General features: G+C 34.0%; 2 protein-coding genes across 2 annotated transcripts; both read left to right on the forward strand.

Annotated features, from left to right (window-relative positions):
* Positions 1–213: 213 nt before the first annotated feature.
* LOC110687976 (mannosyl-oligosaccharide 1,2-alpha-mannosidase MNS1-like) lies at positions 214–8843 on the forward strand. The gene is made up of 14 exons (XM_021864634.1): positions 214–655; positions 1958–2005; positions 2619–2783; positions 3166–3278; positions 4247–4312; positions 4431–4602; positions 5130–5219; positions 5331–5455; positions 5571–5636; positions 6287–6395; positions 6470–6568; positions 7595–7675; positions 7759–7929; positions 8268–8843. Exons 1-14 carry the CDS (start codon positions 506–508, stop codon positions 8487–8489), a joined length of 1677 nt encoding a protein of 558 aa, XP_021720326.1. The 5' UTR covers positions 214–505; the 3' UTR covers positions 8490–8843.
* A 3456-nt stretch (positions 8844–12299) lies between these two features.
* Positions 12300–19538, forward strand: LOC110687979 (metal tolerance protein C4-like). Its single transcript, XM_021864640.1, has 13 exons — positions 12300–12827; positions 12961–13015; positions 13826–13958; positions 14092–14147; positions 14452–14566; positions 14652–14709; positions 14794–14912; positions 15879–15998; positions 17346–17447; positions 17561–17633; positions 18145–18212; positions 18927–18987; positions 19118–19538. The coding sequence occupies exons 1-13, from the start codon at positions 12539–12541 to the stop codon at positions 19240–19242; spliced, it is 1374 nt and encodes a 457-aa protein (XP_021720332.1). The 5' UTR covers positions 12300–12538; the 3' UTR covers positions 19243–19538.
* Positions 19539–19880: the final 342 nt, after the last annotated feature.

The raw sequence follows: 19880 nt of genomic DNA on the forward strand, positions 1-19880 counted from the left end.
ACAACAAATTTTGAAAAGAAAAAAAAAAAACAAAAACATATGACAAAGAATGTTAATTTGTGTCCATAGTCTAATTTAAAAACCACTATTACGGGTATAAATTTTTAGGAGAATGAATCGGGTTTACTTGAGAAGTAGTACTAATTACTCAATTAGTAATTACATTAAGAGTATTTTTAGAATAAAATAAAATAATAGAATAATAATTTTCTTTCCTTCAATTTTGGTCTTAATAGATTCCCGTCTTCTGCTTACTTCATTGTCATCATCTTTTTCTTCTTCTCCTAAAAAAAATTCGACAATTTAAATCAAATTGGGGTAAAAGAAGGAGAATTAACCCTAAAATTTCTGGCAAAAATTGACGAAGGAATTATAATCAAAATTAAGGATTTCATCGACTTGAATCGATCAATTATCTTGAATTAAGCTCTCTCTCATGATTATTTTTGGATTTCAGTAGTTAATTTATAGTTTTAGGGTTTACGGAAATTAAATTACAAGAAAAATGGCGAGAAGTAGATCATCATCTTGGTGGAGATATGTAAATCCGGCGTATTATTTGAAGCGACCAAAGAAATTGGCTATGTTGTTTATAGTATTTGTTATCGGCACTTTGTTTGTTTGGGATCGCCAGACTCTACTCAGAGAACACGAGGTTTTTTACTCAATTATTTGATTTTAATTGAATTATTTTCTTTGTTATTTTTTGTGGGTAGATCTGTTTTTGCCTTTTCATTAATGGGTTTATTTTTGATAATTCGTTTTGATTGGTTGATAATTGGCTAAATTGGATGGAGATCATGTTGAAAGTTGGAATCTTTTGAAGTTTTAGATGACAATGCTGTGTAATGTTGTAATGTTCGTTTGACATGTGATTGATGAAGTGGATCATGGTGACATGGAAGGTTAGGAAGTGAGAAAATGTGTTGCAAAATAGAGATAAGTAAGAATTATAGGATGACTAGAGAATTGAGATTTGAGCTGTTTCGGGGCTATAATTGGAGTGGTGATGGATAAGGCCAGTTCGCGGTTAAGTAATTGCTGGTATCTATGGGTATTTTCTATAATTAGAAGTTAAAAATACTTGGGTGAGTTCAGTTGTTTTACTGAAGTTTTTAATTCCTTAAAATCGCTTCTTATTTATTGATGATTTAGATGAATGTGCTAAGTATCTTACTGATGGATGATGTGACATGGCAATAACCAGAAAACAAAAGCAATGAAGTTGCAGAGAACCCGTGCCATTTAGACTCCTGTGATGCTCACATTGGTGGCTTGATTGAGGATTTATTCTATTGGGTCTGTTTCCTTGGAGATGCTTGTTGTTTATTGACAGTTTTGAGGAATTAAGGCTTAGTGAAGTTTACACATTCTAGGTAGCTGGAGGATAGATCATGTAAAGATTTGGATGGGTTGGAACTGAATCACGGATAATGGACAGATCTCGTTAGCGATGAAGTTGCAGAGAACCTGTGTCATTAAAACGTCTCATTGGGTCAAACCTTGTGTGTTCATATAATGAATCAAGCTCTGTTCTTGTTGCAGTTGAAATAGGACTCATAAATGAGAAGGTTTCATTTTGATGGATAGTCAAATTAATTTACAGGCCAAAACTTAGTGGTGAAGCACACATTTGTTGATAAATTGATTGCTGCTTCTGGTGAAGCTCAGATTTGTTAATTTGATTGCAATCATTCAATGTTCACTCTCAAGCGATTAGTGCCAAAAAAAATTTATATTCATCGTTGGTGATTCATATATGATATTAGTGGTTGATATTTGACTGTGCAAATAGATAGTCTCTTCAGCTGAAATACATTCAAAGTTGCAAACTCTCTCTCTCTCTCCCCCCCCCCCCCCTCCACTCTCCTCCTCCCTATTACTTTTTCTAAAAAAAGTTATTTTTAATTTTGGAATAAATTTAGGCATTAATCTGATTGAAAATTGATGATTGCAGGAGGAATTAGAAAAGTTGTATTCAGAGGTCAATCGTCTGCATGATGAGGTAAAATAATTGCTGTAATTTGTATAATTTTCCCCCTGTACCCCTATCTGATGTACTTGCTAGTTTGTATGACTTCATTGTATTGTCATCCTTGAAATGGCATTATGTCTCTATGGCTGATTTCTTCTGTATGTAGAGAAAAACCTTTGTTTATTCTCATTGGTCAACCTATTTTACTGCTGCTATCTTCTTTAGGATTCATATAACTCAAAACTTTCTGCCAGAAATTATTGACATAATCATTGTCTGGCTATTATATGCTTTTAAAAATCTTCTTAAGTAAGCAAATGATATACTTCCTCCTTTTTTTTTTTACTTGCAACAATTTGACTTTTACACAATTCATATGCTCCATTTTGACGATTTATAGCTAAGCAAAAATATAGTCATATGGGATCTTGTTGGATTCGTCTCGATTTATACTATTTTAATTTCAAATGTTTAATTTTTTTACATATTAGTAATTAAGCAATTAAAATAATGTATCGGCAAGCGTGAAAAGAGAAGTATTGCAAGTAAAAAAAAAAACAAAAAAAAAAACAGAGGAAGTAGTATTTATTAACTAATTTTTATGTTTTAAGTATCATTTTTATTCTTTGTAATTGATTTACAGCTTGAAGGGGTAAAAAATGTTAAAGGGATAAAGAATGATATTCCGGCAAAAAAGGTTGTATCAGATGATCCTCTTGACGTTGAGCGAAGACAAAAAGTGAAAGAGGCCATGCTACACGCTTGGACTTCTTATGAGAAATATGCTTGGGGGCAAGATGAACTTCAGGTATTCCTTGGTGATGCTTAGAACATGTTACTCTTATATCCTTAGTTATTCATTGAGATGTTTGATTAATTATACATTGTTGGATATGAGAAAACCATAAAAAAAAAAACGAGTGCATCTGTTTAAGATTTCCATGTCACTATTTCAGCTCCATGATGAAGGGGTACTTGGTTGTATTAATTAATTATTGAATGCCTGTCAAAAGGCAAACCATAATCTACAAAAACAGCCTCTACTATCTGTTTGTTTTGAGTGGTTGATCATTGTTGTCTTGAGCTATCTAAAGAATTTATAGGTTTTCCAACTCAATGGTATTGTCACTTTTTATTCACACCTGTCCTATATTGTGCCTGTGTCAATAAAGTTCATTATATCTATACAGCCCCAGAGCAAGAGTGGTGTCAATAGCTTTGGAGGTCTTGGAGCTACACTGATAGACTCATTGGATACATTGTATATTATGGGCCTGGATGAACAGTTCCAGAGAGCTAGAGAGTGAGTTCTGGTACCTTTTTATATCATGCTTCTCTGACATTTTCTTTTCGAGGGAAGGTTTACCTTTGTTGTCTTGGCTCCCATGCTTTTGAGATTGACATGTGACTGTTAAATTGTCTCAAAATTTAGATTGATTAAAATTGTTATACGTTCAATCAGATTTATATGTGATACGGAGTATTAGTAAGTGCTTTTATTTTTATAAGTACTTATATATGTATATTTTATTTTTAATATTTATTTTGAGATATTAATGGGGGTAGGTGTGGGTCCTTATACCCTTAATAGTTTTATAATAGCCATATGGGCTTTAAATTATTCAACCAGTCAATGTCATGGGCGCTTTTCTCAATAACATAAAGTTGAATCTGTATATTTTGAATTTGAAGAATTAAACAAAGTCGGGATGAATCTTATTTTTCTCTCTCGAACTATGAGGAGGAGAAATATCTTTGCAATCAAATGTTGCTTATATGTGTAGCCTTTGTTCTATTCACCTTTTTTTTTTTCCCTTTTTTTTTAAGCTGTTCTGATCTATTTTTAAGTTCTGATGTGGTGTAGTTTGGTCTAGTCTGATTTTAATTTCTGATTTGACTCATTATCTTTTATTTTATTGTTTGTTTTGGTCTGAATTTTTCCGGTCTCGTCTAATGTGGTCTGGTCTGGGCTGATTTTAATTAGATTGAGTAATTAGTAATAAGAATAAGGTGAAGGAAAAAAAACCTTAATGTCTTAAATCCATCACTTTATACTAGCTCATGTCTTCTCATCTTTTTGAAGCCCACTTTTACTTTTCCCCAATTATTTTGAAAGATCTTATATTCATGAATTTACTAATATTGGCTCTCTTCATTTTTGTGCTTGCCGTTTCATTTTTTTTTTTTTGATGAATATATGTTTACTTTTGACTGGTGTTTATTTGTGTTGTATGATTGCTCAGCTAGATGATTTGCATCTTCTTTTGGCAGGTGGGTTGCCAATACGTTGGATTTCAACAAAGATTATGATGCTAGTGTCTTTGAGACAACCATAAGGTTGCTTTTATAAGGTTTAATGTCATTTTTTTAACACAATGTTCTCTGCATTAAAAGTATTTCAAACTTGGTTATTTTTAAGACCTATTCTTTGTATGTTTGTTTCATGTTAATACAGAGTTGTAGGGGGACTTTTAAGTGCTTATGATCTCTCCAATGACAAGATGTTCCTTGAAAAAGCCCAAGACATTGCTGATAGATTGTTACCTGCATGGGACACATCTTCCGGTATACCATATAACATTATTAACCTGGCGCATGGAAGACCTCATAATCCTGGGTGGACAGGGGTAAGTTGTGAGGATATGAATACTGTTACCATTTTGATCCTTTTATTTCATGCTTCTCTGCTGTATTGAATTTTAAAGATATATTTTTCTGGTTCAAATGACTATAAAATTGTCTGGCATTTTTGGATAGCATGCTGTGAGTATTTTCCCAGAAAAGCTTATGCATAAGCTACTCGGCATCTTATCATTTGGGTCGTGTTGGTAATGTAGCAGTCTTTAATATAAGTGAATTTGAAAATGTTGTTTGCCACAATGTGTATAATTACTACCACCACCTGGTGATAATCGTGAGTTGGTTAATACAGGGAAGAGTGTAGAGGCCGTTTAGCTATTGCTTATGTAATTGATAAACTATGTGAAATATTGGGAAAGAATCAGAATAATATGCTTTCAATTTGTCTAAGTTAATGCTGCTCTTTGGAAAGGCAATACATGATCAGGGTCTTGATATACATGTCCATTTTCATGGGAAAGGGCCTTTTTATTTTATTACGAGAAGTTAATTTTTCGTTATTTTTTTTTGGCAGGGCGACAGCATATTAGCAGATTCAGGCACTGAGCAACTTGAATTTATTGCTCTGTCTCAGAGGACAGGAAACCCTAAGTACCAGCAGAAGGTAATTTGTCAAATGTAATTGTGGTTTTAACATGTTAAAGGGACGTACTCTACAGAGCACACTTTCCCATTGCTTTAAAAAGTCTCGTTTTTATTTTGTTTTGACATGTAGGTAGAAAATGTAATATCAGTGTTCAATAAAACCTTCCCTGATGATGGTCTGCTGCCTATATACATTAATCCTAATAGTGGAGAGGGATCACGTACAACTATCACTTTTGGTGCTATGGGTGACAGGTAAGGATTGTTTGTTTTTTGTAAGCTCAAACTGTCCTTTTGAAGGCATAATATTTCTGTTCTTCGGGCTTTTTCATGGATAATATTGTTATTTAACCCAAGGATTTGGTTGCAGCTTTTATGAATATCTACTCAAGGTGTGGATACAGGGGAATAAAACTACATCTGTAAATCTCTACAGGTATGTTTTGCTGATATCTACTTGCACATTACATTAGTTTCTTGTCTGGGAATAAAGAAAATAGTGGATCAAGCTAAACAAGTTATTTTGTCCTCGTATATATTGAGTGCTCATTCTCTTTCTCATACAGGTTATGTACTTTTAGTGTTAATTCTCCGCTCTTTGCTTTAATACAATGTTTTAGTGACCCTTGGTTTATAGAATTGGCTTTTGATCAAGACAGATTTACTTCTCTTAAGTTTTTATTCTCGATGATTAATAAAGTCGTTTGTCTCAACAGAATCTTTGCTGCAATTAAGTTTAATGCATTTACACCTTTGATGACTTATTTATTATAATCCCTTGTGAGTTATACTTATTGTGAGCTATCATGCATAACCACCTTTAATGATTTATTTACTTACTGTGACTATGCTACTGAGGAAGAGAATGATGTTTTGTGAATCTTATATTATTTCTATGCTATTTGCTTAGTCATTTTTTGCATCTCTACATCTCATGGTCACCATCTACTGTATTCACTGAAGTGGAACTTATATTTTTGATATTTTAGCATACTTTATTCTTGTATATGCCTTCAGATGGTCTTTTTTGTGTTCATATTTTATTTTTATTGCTTCTCTTAAATCATGCAATAATCTTGGATACAGAGATATGTGGGAGAGATCTATGAACGGGCTTTTAACTCTGATCCAGAAGACAACACCATCATCATTCACATATATTTGCGAGCGAAATGGGAATTCTCTGCATCATAAGGTACGACTTTGGCAATGAAATAACAGCTCTTGTTTTGAAATATTATGTGTATTTCTAATAAAATATCTGTGCAGATGGATGAGTTAGCATGCTTTGCGCCCGGAATGTTGGCTTTAGGATCCGCGGGTTATGGTCCAGGAGATTCAGAGAAATTCATGTCACTTGCTAAGGAGGTATTTGACATTATGTTTGACACAATGCATGGTTCAACTTTCTCAAACTACTTTTAGGTGTAATATCTTTTTAGTTTCATGTAAGCATGCTATGTGCCGATAAGTTATGGAGTGTTAAAAAATTTGCATCACTACAACTTTGGTGACGCTAGGTAATTACGAAATTGTCCCTTCATTCATTACGTAATAATAGGACCTTTGAAAGTCATTCAGTAATATATGAAGGACTTTGTATATTTTACGTTTTTTTTGCAGTAACACTGATATAGAAGTTGATGGTGAGATTGATTTGATGTGGTTTCTTTGCGCACCATATCATATCAGCTTTACCATTCATTATGATGATGCTTCTTGACAAGCCTGAAAATAGAGAAATTATGATGCTTTCCTTTGTTGATGGAAATTTCATTGATGCCAAATAAACTCTCAATGTATATTTAAGTGAGAGTATATGAGTTTGAAATTCCCATCATACTATGTGGGCCAATAAATGGCCAAGTTTATGAACAGTCTTCTTGTTGATCCTTTTGTAATCAGGGTATGTAACTCTATTATGAAAGTTTTTGAAGTACTCCCTTTGTTTTTAACTAAGTGCATCACTTGGTTAGGCACATAGTTATAAGAGTGTTAATTTTATGGATATTATATTGCGCAAGCTGTAAGTGATTTATTTATCATAAGAAAGTGAATATATGTTAGTGAGTGAACTTTTCTAATAAAGTGACAGTGCAAGTATGTATTGAGATCATGGAAGAGAGAAATATGTAATATAATGAAAAGTGGGGTATGCTGTCAAAAAAAAAAAAGAGAAGTGGGGTAAGTGTGAGAAATAATAAACTATAGTAGGGGGTTACCTTTTATGGAAGTGATGCGCTTATTCAGAAACATCTGAATTCGGCATTTGATGCACCTATTCTGATTTGTAGGAAGTACATTTATTTCCACTTTTGGTGTACATTTGATGCACCAGCCCTCTCAAAATAAAAAATAAGAATAGGGTACCTGATTTGTTTTTTGGTTTTGTAGCTGGCATGGACTTGCTATAATTTCTACCAGTCGACACCTACTAAATTAGCAGGGGAGAATTATTTCTTTCACTCTGGGCAGGTGAGTCTTCTTCTTAGTGACCTTTACTTGAAAGCCAGAATACTTCTCTTGTTTAATGTACTTTGGATGTACATACAATGTAGGACATGTCTGTGGGCACATCATGGAACATTTTGAGACCAGAAACGGTAGAATCACTTTTCTATTTATGGCGTCTCACTGGAAATAAGACATATCAAGAATGGGGCTGGAACATATTTCAAGCTTTTGAGAAGAACTCTCGCGTAGAGTCAGGCTATGTGGGGCTCAAGGATGTAAGCTTCTAAAACTCTAAACTCCTTCCAGATTCCATATTACAAGTTAATCATCTTGATAAACAACCCATGTTTATCAAGATGGCAAACTTGTAAATAAACAGCCAAAAATGTGCACTGTTCATGGTTGAACCGCTGATCGTGCAAATTTTTGGTCATTTATTTACAAGTTCGTCATTTGATGAACAACCCATGTTTATCAAAAAGATCAGCTGGGGCACCCTCTAGTTTGAAGGTGTTTGAAATAGTTTTCTTAATGCTGAGGGTTGATGTTAAATTCATATTGTTTTATCTTTGAGTGAAAATTTTGCCGAGTAATATGCCTAAACTTTTTTCAGGTAAATAGTGGTGTTAAAGACAATATGATGCAAAGCTTCTTCCTGGCAGAAACCCTAAAATATTTGTATCTTCTCTTTTCACCCCCAACTGTCATTCCCCTAGATCAATGGGTCTTTAATACTGAGGCTCATCCGTTAAAAATCGTGACACGGAATGATAGTGGGGAGAAACAGTACAGACCTGTTATTCGACAACGTGCTAGGAAGGAAGGTCGAAATTGACCTATGGACAATTTTGAGGTAGTCAAAACTCCGAGAGTAGATGTTGTTCAGAGATCAATTACCTGTTTCAACTGTGTTTTGATTTGAGGCTCCGGTACATTAGATGGCCCAGGGCTCAACGTTCAGGGTTTCAAACTGACTAGGCGGCGTTGGTGCCATAGCCAATAGATGTATTAATGTTCTGGATTGGCTTCATTTTACATCGTATAGATGTGTAAAATAGAACAAGTGTAACTTCTTTGCTGTTCATTGTCATGCTTCACGAGGCATTAAGCGATGCTGCCATGGCTGTAATTTAATTTTTTCTATCCCCTGCAGTTGTTAGAGCACCATTATTGGTGAACAAAAAAAAAATGGTTCATGGGTCACTATCACCATTTCTCTTTCATCCACATCAACCCAACAAACCATTTACAATATTCACTCTTAACAATAAACACTAAACAATGGTTCATCATCAATACTCCCTACCCCACCTTATTTTATTTTTGTAAATATAATCTTTTTATTTCATAATTATAATTTATTAACCGATGTCAATGTAATTAATTGACGTATTTAATATTTTAATCGTGATTACTAATTAAGAAATTATCGCGTTTTTTTATCAGCTTTTTAAAAAATTAATTCTTGTGATTAATATTTTTTAAACAACGCAGCTAATTTTAATTAACATAAAAAAAGGAGGTACAAATCGTGATTACAGTTCTACAACTATAATCTAGTACATTTTATTTAAAAAAAAAAACACAACTACACATCGTTTTGTAAGATGTCCTTAGGGATAACCATTTGTTGTAAACCTAGTTGCCTAAGTTTTCGTTGTTACCAAATTTATTCCATATATGTTCGACCAAGTCGTTTTTTAGCTGCAAATGAGTCTGTTGATCCTCAATCTCTGTTCTACGAGACAAGTATAAGCCGATATCCACAATACGATCAGTACGGTACTCGGTAGTGTCCTCATTAGCGTTCCCTCCAGCATTCATAAACTCATTGGTATTAACGTTATTTTGATACGTCTCTCGTTCATCTTCAACGATCATATTATGTATTATGATGCAGGCGAGCATGATATCGTGGAGTATGTCGGTATCCCACGCCAAAGACAGCTTTTTAATAATGGCAAAACGAGCTTGAAGGACCCCAAATGCACGTTCAACGTCTTTTCTTGCAGCTTCCTGGTGTTTTGCGAATAAACGATCCTTATGAGTTTGTGGACTCGTAATGGATTTCACAAAAGAAGCCCATCTAGGGTAGATTCCATCAGTAAGATAATACCCATCAGTAAGATAATAATAATAATAATAATAATAATAATAATAATAACAACGATGATAATAATAATAATAATAACAACGATAATAATAATAATAATAATAATAATAATAATAATAATAACGATAATAATAATAATAACGATAATAATAAAAATAATAATAATAATAATAACGATAATAATAAAAACAATAATAATAATAATATTAATAATAATATTAATGATAATAATTAAAAATAATAATAACAATAATAATATTAATATTGGTATAAATAATAATAATATTGGTAATTATAGAGGGGATTTTTGAAGAGAAAAATATAGTAGAAAAAAATGAATTTTGAAAGTTGAAAAAAATATATCAATATGGGTGTCTATTTATAGAGGGGAAAAAAATAGAGTCGTTGGTAATTTTTTTTTTTTTTTGATTTGTATTTTGTAAAATATATCCGTTGCAAAATTACAACGGATATATTTAAAACAGTGCACACGTGTCAAGCAGCGGCTGGGCCAAGTGGCGCGCTCCCAGCCGCTGATTTCTATTTTTTTTTCTGAGCTTCAACAGCAAAACGACGTCGTTTTGCACCATGAAACAGCAAAACGACGTCGTTTTGCTATAATACCAGTCCAAAATATTGGTGGGGCCCACAGCGAATTAATTCATGGAAATGCTTGCTCCTGCAATCGAACCCATGACCACTCAACATGAACCATTAAAGGTTTGCCATTAAGCCACCACTTTATTTGTTTATTCATTGTGAACAATTAAATAGTTCACCCTTAAAGATGCCCTTAGATGTGTTATAGGTTTTTCAATTTCCAACAATAGTTGCATCCCTTAAGGAATACAATTATCTAGTTTTAGTCGTTAAGCATACACCCTATGAATGTAGGAATTTTCAGAATAATTTTTTTCTCTGAGATGTACAATGAAATACGGCTTTTAACTTCTAAGACACTAATTTTTACCTGATTATCTTTAGACATTGGCATATCTTATACTCTTATGTGCCTTAATACCTGCTTTGAAGATTGATGTGAGATTCCATGATTCTGAATTTCCTTCTTGCGATGGTTAGATCTCTTCCATAATGCTGAAACAATTTGTTCTATGAAAGGTTATGTTCTATGTCATTTTCTTCTATGAATATTGTGATTATTCTGTGTAGATATAAAGTTTGTGTTTTGTGATCATGACATTCGGTCTGTTTGGACTCCCAGATCATGAGAATATAGTGACATTGCATAGTTAAAAATCTGCACATTTTGATTTAGGTAAATAAATTGTAACTAATGTCATTTGTTGCTCTCGAGCCCTTTGCCTTGGCTAATCCTAGCAAGATTGACATGTAACGAACTAATGATTACGGATTTACGGAGTACCCAACTTAAACTCTCTGACCCAAACCCGACTAAGCATCTACTTCGTATTATGCATTATTTGTGTACTTAATTCTAGGTGGACCTTTTCACATTTATGCATTTAACTATTCACATGCTTTGCACACGAGAATGCGAGAATCAACTAACTATTATTTTTAAAAGTATGATATTTTAACAATTGTTTTAAAAAATATAATATTTTATTTATCTTTAAAACTTGACTTGACCCAAAATCAACTAACTATTCGAGCTTGTCCTAATGGAGTTTTGTTATGCATAGAGAAATGCAGACAAGGGGCAAGGGTGTAATTATATATAAATGCATATTCTGAATTTAGAGTAGTACCATCGGGTGATCAATACTACCATCAAATAGTACTATTGAATATTCAGCGGTACAATGTATGCATGTAGTTATACTATATATGCATTCAGTAGTACCAACTATGTATAGAAATAGTATCACTAAATAGGCAATGATATTATATAAGTTTGCAGTGGTACATTTAAAAGTGGTCTTACCTACCTATCTCTCTCCTCCTTTCTCTCTCTTCCATGTACTTTTTAATATTTTTATATTTGTTATGCATTTGTAAATGCATGACAAAACTTCAATAGTACTTCCTCCTAACTATTCATCAACAATAGATATCTATGGTTTGCACTAAAAAAAAATAAAAAAAAAATAAAAAGAGAAGATATGCATAGACCCAAAATCAACCAAATTGTTCATAACTATAACTTTTTATTATCGGATTTGAAATTAGTTTGAATAATCTTTGATCCTTATTACTCCGTATTGGATTCATCAACTCGCGCATTACAGCTTTTTTTTTTGTTTAAACAACCTAAGCTAAACTTTATCGATTTAGGCGTATTCGACAATAGCTTTTAGGTAGCTTTTTTTTAGTGATTTGACTAATTCAAAGTACTAATTTCGTAAAAAAAAAGTCACAGTTAACACATATACTACATTTTGCCGAACTAGGCCTTAATTAAAATACATCAAACAAAATCCTTTCTAACATATTGTATAGACTTATGGAGTAAATTTTCATGGAATAAACTATCTTACACATTTTTAGACCACGAATTACCACGTGATTATTAAATCAAATCTCGTTGACATTGTTGTTATTGTCTATCTGCACATAACAAAATGCAAGAGTGTAATGTGACATTGTGACAGAGGTTGGAGGGAAGTAAGAATAATGCTTCATTTCATTGAAAAAATGCTTGCTTGATTCTTAGTCTAACCGCCAACTTCTACTTTTCAATCTTCAATCTCTTCTTCTCCATTTTCTCTCTCCTCCATTTTCCTGAAGATAATGCAGCAACAGTAGCAGTAGCAGTAGCAGTAGCAGTAGCAGCACCAATAATAGAGAAAATGCAGCGGCGGCGCTTTTTCTCTCTCCTCCCTCGCCCACCCCTCCGACCTCCGTCGCTAACTCCGCCGCATTCTCTCTCTCCAATCTTTTGTTGTTGCGACGATTCCAATTCTTCGTCAACTCCTGCGAAATCGGGTGTTGAACAAGGGTTTCGAAGAATTCCTAATACTAATATTTCTACCAATTTCTTACAAGGGTTTTTGTTGTCTAATCCCTCCTCCAAAAGGGTTTCTCCCTTTTCCCAAATTCCGATTGATTTTAGTCATCATCAGCTTTCTTTTCATCGCAGTAATTGTTTCTTCCCTTTTTCTCTTACTTTTCAGCATTTTTTTGGTTTAAAAATGTCTTTTAATGTTTGATTTTGAGTTATTGGGTGGTTTGTTGTTAATTTTGTTCAATTTGTCTTTGTATTGGGGTGCAGATTTTTTTACTAGAGCTAAAGAAGTTAAAAGGATTGAAGTAACTGATCAACACAGGTAATTTAATTTAATTTTATTAATTTTCTTATTTATATGTTTTTTCTTGAATTAATTTGTAATATTGGCTCATGAGTTATTGATAAAATTATCTGTTTTTTGTGTTAGTATAGTGGGTTTATTAATCTATTATTTACATATGGCTTTTTAAAAAAGCTGGAGCCTTGTTTTTTTTATACTAGTAATATTGTAATTATATTGTATCCTCACATATAATCTATTTGGTTGTGGTTATTTTTTTAAAATTCTTCACCATCAATTAATTGGAAAATGGTTCCCTAAAAAAAAAAGAAAAGAAAAAAGAAACCGTTACACTTTTTATAAGCTGGATTTGCTTATTGGTTTCTTTAGTGAGAACAGTTATTAAATTGAATAGATTCTATAAAGGTTGATATTTGATGAAAACAAGAGTGTATATTGTACCAAACTTATTCATGTATTTGGGTGATTACAGTGATAGGTTGCTTGATCGTGTCTAGTGTGTTAGGTTCTTGGAATAAACTCAATAAATTGATGCTCTGATAGGGGTTTTGTGTCATAGTAGCTATGTACAGATATATGCCCTTAGCTATATACGATAAAGTTATGAAATTGACTCACATGTGCTTACTGCTTAGTGGTGCTGCAAGTAATAGGGCTATGATTAGGCATAAGATATAATTAATGATGTACTTAACAATTGTACAATATTACATGCATTCATTCACACATAATGATTGCTCATGATGATAGCTTATGACTTGGAGATACTTTGATATATATATATTTGAATGTCTTCATTTATTGATTACCTTTCTGTTATTTCTTTAGTCAGCGAGCTGTCACAACTGCATTATGGTGCAATTTTCTTGTATTTTCTCTCAAATTTGGGGTCTGGATGACGACTTCTAGCCATGTTATGCTGGCTGAAGTTATACACTCTGTTGCGGATTTTGCAAATCAGGTAAACCTGTTACTCTATTTTTTCCCCCCGTAATATCATGTGAATGTTGTTTATTGAAAGTATTGGTGCATTGAGATTGACTCTATCCATCGATTATTGCATGCAGAGAGACTAATTCATCTTCACATTGTAGGCGCTTCTTGCATATGGGTTGAGTAGTTCAAGGCGTGGTCCAGACGCTCTTCATCCGTAAGTTTTTCATAGAAAGTGACTTCATTGATTTTGTGCTCCATTATATTCCATAGAAACTCACTGATTTGCGGTTTAATAGACAAGTGTCAGCTACTGGGAGAAAAAAAGTTCAAGAACTGATGCTTTCATGTTAGTTTATGTTGGATTTACTTAGATGAAATAATCAAAATAGGCTGTGTTTAATATTAATTGTATATATAAAAAAAGTGTTAGAATAAAATGAAAAATAAAAATTGTGTTAGTGGGTGATGGGCACATACCTGATAGGCTGATATGAGTTCCATTGCTTTGTGTTGCATAGCTACGGTTACTCAAAGGAGAGATTTGTCTGGTCCTTGATTTCTGCTGTTGGCATATTCTGCCTTGGCTCGGGTGCAACAATAATACATGGATTTCAACACTTGTGGGATTCGCAGGTATTTACAAATTATTAAAAAATATCACTGCACTATGATGATTTGTCTGCAACTACTCTAAATTCTGTTTTGATAATCTTTCCAGCCCCCAGAACACATTAAATATGCAGCCCTTGTTATAGGTGGCTCCTTTATTATTGAAGGTACAGTCATTTTCAATAAAGATTGCTGGTCATTATTTGATTGCTTGTTTGATTTGTTTTTCTAACACATCAGCAGTTGTTCAGGTGCTTCTCTGGTTGTTGCAATACATGCTGTAAGGAAAGGGGCAGCTGCTGAGGGAATGAAGCTTAGAGACTACATTTGGCGTGGACATGATCCAACTTCTGTTGCAGTCATGACAGAGGTAAGTCGTTGTTACTGTTGCATTATAGACGAAAATTTAGGTACATGTGCACTAATCTATGTATTATGGTTAAAGTGTAATACTTTTTGGATATAATGTATACTATTACTCCATATATCTATGCTTCCTAGGTTTTTAAGTTAGCTAGATGTTAGATTGTTAATGAAATATGCATTTGATTTAGAATGTGTCTTGTTTTTATTTCTGGCACTTTCGTCAATACTTAGGGATAGTATTATTAAATATTAAAAGTAAAACCTAACAAATAGAATTGGGGTCTGATGAAATTTGATTTGCTGAAAAGGCCCGTGGCTTGGGAAATTTTTATTTTACTTCCTTAAATGAGATATCTGGGTTCCTCTCCCCCCCCCCCCCCCTCCTTTCTGCCTTCTCTCTCTCATATAGACTTGTGAATTCACACCCTATAGAGAAGAGAAATTCTTTCTTTTGTTATGTTCATAGGTATGGGACTCTTGTCTTATTTTTCATTGTATGGGGGGTTCCATCTTATCTGACTTTGTTTCCTGTTATTGATGACAAACTGTATTCTTAATTGAGCATATTGGAATTTGATTTCAAAAGGGTTTGTGCTACCTCTGTAGTCTGATACTGTAACTGATCTGCTATCATTATATGCTTTCCATAAATTGATTGGTTGCATTGACCTATAATCCCATAATACTGATTGTTCTGCTTAAGCCTTGGAGTATTATTTTTCCTCATGCTCACGCACTCATGTGAATCACTTGTAACACACACTTATCCACTCACTCTCACTCATGGTACATGCTTTATGTCTTCAAGCACATTATAGGCTTCACTGACTTTTTTTTTCTCTTTTGTTTTGGGGATGCAATTTATTCCTATTGTTTGTCTTTCTTGCCTGAAGGAGGGCTTTCTGTGGTGGGCTGTGTTCTCTGATATACCCCTCATTGTGTCCCTTATTCATTAACTTTGAATTCGCAGGATGGTGCTGCAGTAACTGGCCTAGCTATTGCAGGCGCTTCCCTAATGGCTGTGAATGCCACTGGGAATCCAATCTATGACCCCATTGGTTCAATAGTTGTTGGTAATTTGCTTGGAATGGTGAGTAAAACCTCTCAACAACTTTCTAGATGTGGCTTTGGCGCTTTGCTTAGAGTGCTTATAGCCATTGATGTTTTGTTTCTTCTGGCGTGGTATGGTATTATTATCATTTTTGATGTATGCAGCCCTAGCCCCCTAGGAGTGACATTAAACTTTGGCTTTCTCGTTTGCCTATGCACAACATTAACAATCAATATTAATTATCAATAATGAAAAATTATCAAAACTTGATCCATTGAAAATTTTATATAGACCAATCTAAATATACTTTACATAATAACATTTGTTACGGAGTATTATGAATGTTATGTGGTAAAAGTAATACTACCTCCATTCCTTTTTGATGGTTGCTGTTATCGAAATTACACATCTTTAGGTAATTAGGTGAACTACATAAATATCCAAGCCTTTTAAATGCATAAAAATAAAGCTTAAAACACTGTATCTTTCCTATGTGCCACTGCCATACTCGACAACTGACAGAAAAGTGTGAAAGAGCCAATTGATCTCGATTTACAAGTGTGAAAGAGTGGGTCTGTAGACCACAATATTTAAGCCGGAAACAGCACCACGAGCCTGAGCCACAGAGAAGCTATATATTATATACAACTTCCCACATAGGAACCGGAGCAGATACCCAATCTTGAAAGGTGTTATCATCCATCTCCAACCAAATTAATTACAACGTTAAAATAGAAAGCAGTAACATTTCTTTCCTATTCAACTTGCAAAACTCACATGATGAACTTGAAAACCATCTTATTTATACATAGCAGTTTTTTGGCATATTTTGGTTGACATGAGTCAAGGACACTCCAACTCATACTCGTATACAAGTCATACAACTATGAACTATCTCGTATTGGAGAGAAAAACGTGGTAGAAAAAAGTTCATACTGAGCATCTGCAACAGTATCTTTAAGTCATCACAATGTATTGTATACCACAAGAGGCACCAAAAAGATTAGGTCGAAGTCTTTAATTGTTGGAACTTGGGAGCTCTTTCTTTCTAATGTTTGCATATTAGACTTTTAGTTAATCAATGGAATGGAGTGTGGTCCTTGGAAAACAGCCTCTCTAAATCTATGACTACTAGGAGTTACATTGTGTACATGAGAACCTCCCAACCTTGCCTGTGGCAGGAGTAATACTGGGCTCTAAATGATGTTTAATGGAATTGAAATCAAAATTTGAGGAAAGGAGAAAAATATAGAACTCGTCTGATACCAAATGTTTTATTAAATTATTGTTTTGAAGTAGTTAATGTAGCAACTTGTGGCTTATGAATACTAGAGTTTGTTTCTTTCCTTCATAATTAATGGGTATTTGTTTGTGGAATAATCGCAGGTTGCCATTTTCTTGATCCAAAGAAATCGTCATGCTTTGATTGGAAGGGCAATTGATGACCAGGATATGCAAAAGGTCTTGGAGTTTTTGAAAAATGACCCAGTATGTCTTCTTTGGGTGCCACACTTTCATTTGAATCACTGCTTAACTTAATCAGTTACACTATGGTTATAAAGCATCTCCTTTCTCACTGCTTGTCCTTAAATCTTTGAAAGGTTGTAGATGCAATTTATGACTGCAAAAGTGAGGTGATTGGACCTGGGTTCTTCAGATTTAAGGCAGAAATTGGTGAATCTTCTCACTTTCCTTTCTTTAATTTTTACAGTTATGCTGCATGATATGTGCATTTAGTGGATACCATGCTCAATTGCTCACCAGGAACGGCAGTAGATACTTTATTATTTTTCTTTCCTTCTCTTTTTTTTTGGGGATGGAGGCAGTTATTTTTTATTGCCTTGTCAATTTTGCTACCTTTGTGGTTAATAACATGAACATACTCTAGTCAGGTGTCAGCCAATATAGTTTTTAATGTATTTTGGACAACGAATGGGTTCAGGAAGTTATCATAACCATGAATATTTTGTCCAGCACTTTCTGCGAATATCTTCAGTGCATACAAAATGAGAAACTGTAATGTTTTAATTAAGCATATGATGCTTTATCAATTATGTGCTCAAGGATCTATGTTAAAATTATTGGATTTATATGACTAATCTTTTATATACCCCTTAATGTTTCATACGTGACTAAATGTAGCTATATTAAAGTGAATTAACCCTGAAAGGTGTCCATGCAACAGATTTCAATGGTGTCGTGCTGGTGCAAAATTACATTAATCGTGCTGGGCGTGAACCATGGGCTAGACAGGTAATTTTCTATAAGCCTATCATCCATTTTTTATACTTTTTTTTTTATTAATAGATTATTTCTCCTAGTATGTTCACTTTTTGGTGCATGACCTACGATAAACTCAGTTATAGGTGTTGCATACGTGTACATATCTAACTTGGCAAGACTCGAATTTAGAATTATGGGTACACTTCTAGTTTTGGAATGGATGCAGGATACGAGATTCTAACTTCTTGAATACAGCCTCTAACAATAATAATCCATATCTAATATCAAGACATGAAACTAAAATCATTAGAATATCAAGGGCCCTAAAATCCAAAGCCCAATAAGTAACTCCACTTGGACTCAACTCAAAAACGTGTTAGATCCACGCATATATTTACCATTTTAATCTAGGACCTCTACGTTGCTCCTTGAATGGCAAATCTATTCCTTTATGTTGATTGCACTCTCCTAAAGCCTCTCTTCTTGGCCCCTTCGTTTGTCTTACCTGTGGATTTAAGTCACATGAATTGTTCAGTTGTTAGATCAATTGTCGGGTATGGATTCCATACCCTTGTCTTTGCTGTATTGTACTGACACAGGTTTGGTACCAAAAATGCCAAGTCAAAGTAACATAGTTTGTGTACAGTGTTTGCTAATTAAGTGAAACATCTGTATATGCCACCCTTGTTTTTGTGGGGGAAACTCCTTGTCTGTATACTTAGTTGAGAGTTTCTTACTGTGCAGTTCCGGGATGCTGCAAATGGAGAAGATGACACTGAATTGCTCAAGGTTATGTCGAACTATGGTATGTAATTGTGGACTAAGTCTTTCTGAAATGAGCATGTGCAGTCAAAGAGGGTAACATGCATGTCTAAGGGTAAATTTATGTAGAACTATTTCATCACTTAGAGAAGCTTAATTATTGTAAATGACAGGCGAGGAAGTTGTGACTGCTCTTGGAAGTGAAGTAGATAGGCTGGAATCAGAGATCCAGAAGCTTGTTCCAGGAATTCAGCATGTTGACATTGAGGCTCATAACCCTATCATCCCACCTTCTTGATATATTCAGTACTTTCATCTAATGATTGTTGAGTTTTGGCCACTGTCTGATTTGTAATTACCCAGAATTTTGCTGAGTCTTGACTTGTGTACATAATGCACGGAGATATGTGGATTGATTGTTTTAAAAGTAGTTTGTTTGATAGTTCACGCTGATTAATACTTAATACCCGTGACTGTGGCCTTGAATGAAGAGCAATAGGAAGAATACAAGCTTAATTTTGTGGTCCTGTGGTTCAATGAAATCTGGAAGTATTATGAAAATTATATGATTAATTGGAGAATTTTATGCCGAAAGGCGCCATTTTTTATCATTGTCTTGCTTTTGTTCTCCGTTGAACAGTGTGAGCTAAAAGTCTATAATAGATGCTTTTAGGTCTGCTCACATTATGACTTGAAAGCTTAATGATTTTGGATGGTTTACTCTAGCTCGTAATTTTCTTTTCAAACCGCCGCAACCAGGAATCCTTTTTACACACCATCAAAGACGGTGGATTGGAGTGAAATTGATGAAAAGCATGCGACAATGGAGATCAAATGATCAATCACTCTATATTTGAAATTGGAAAGTTTGAAGGACAATAATGTGAGTTAGGTGTGAGCAGACTTCAATCTGGCCATGGAATATATGGTCAATAG

The sequence above is a fragment of the Chenopodium quinoa genome, unplaced genomic scaffold, assembly GCF_001683475.1.
Source record: "Chenopodium quinoa cultivar QQ74 unplaced genomic scaffold, ASM168347v1, whole genome shotgun sequence".
Taxonomy (NCBI): domain Eukaryota; kingdom Viridiplantae; phylum Streptophyta; class Magnoliopsida; order Caryophyllales; family Amaranthaceae; genus Chenopodium; species Chenopodium quinoa.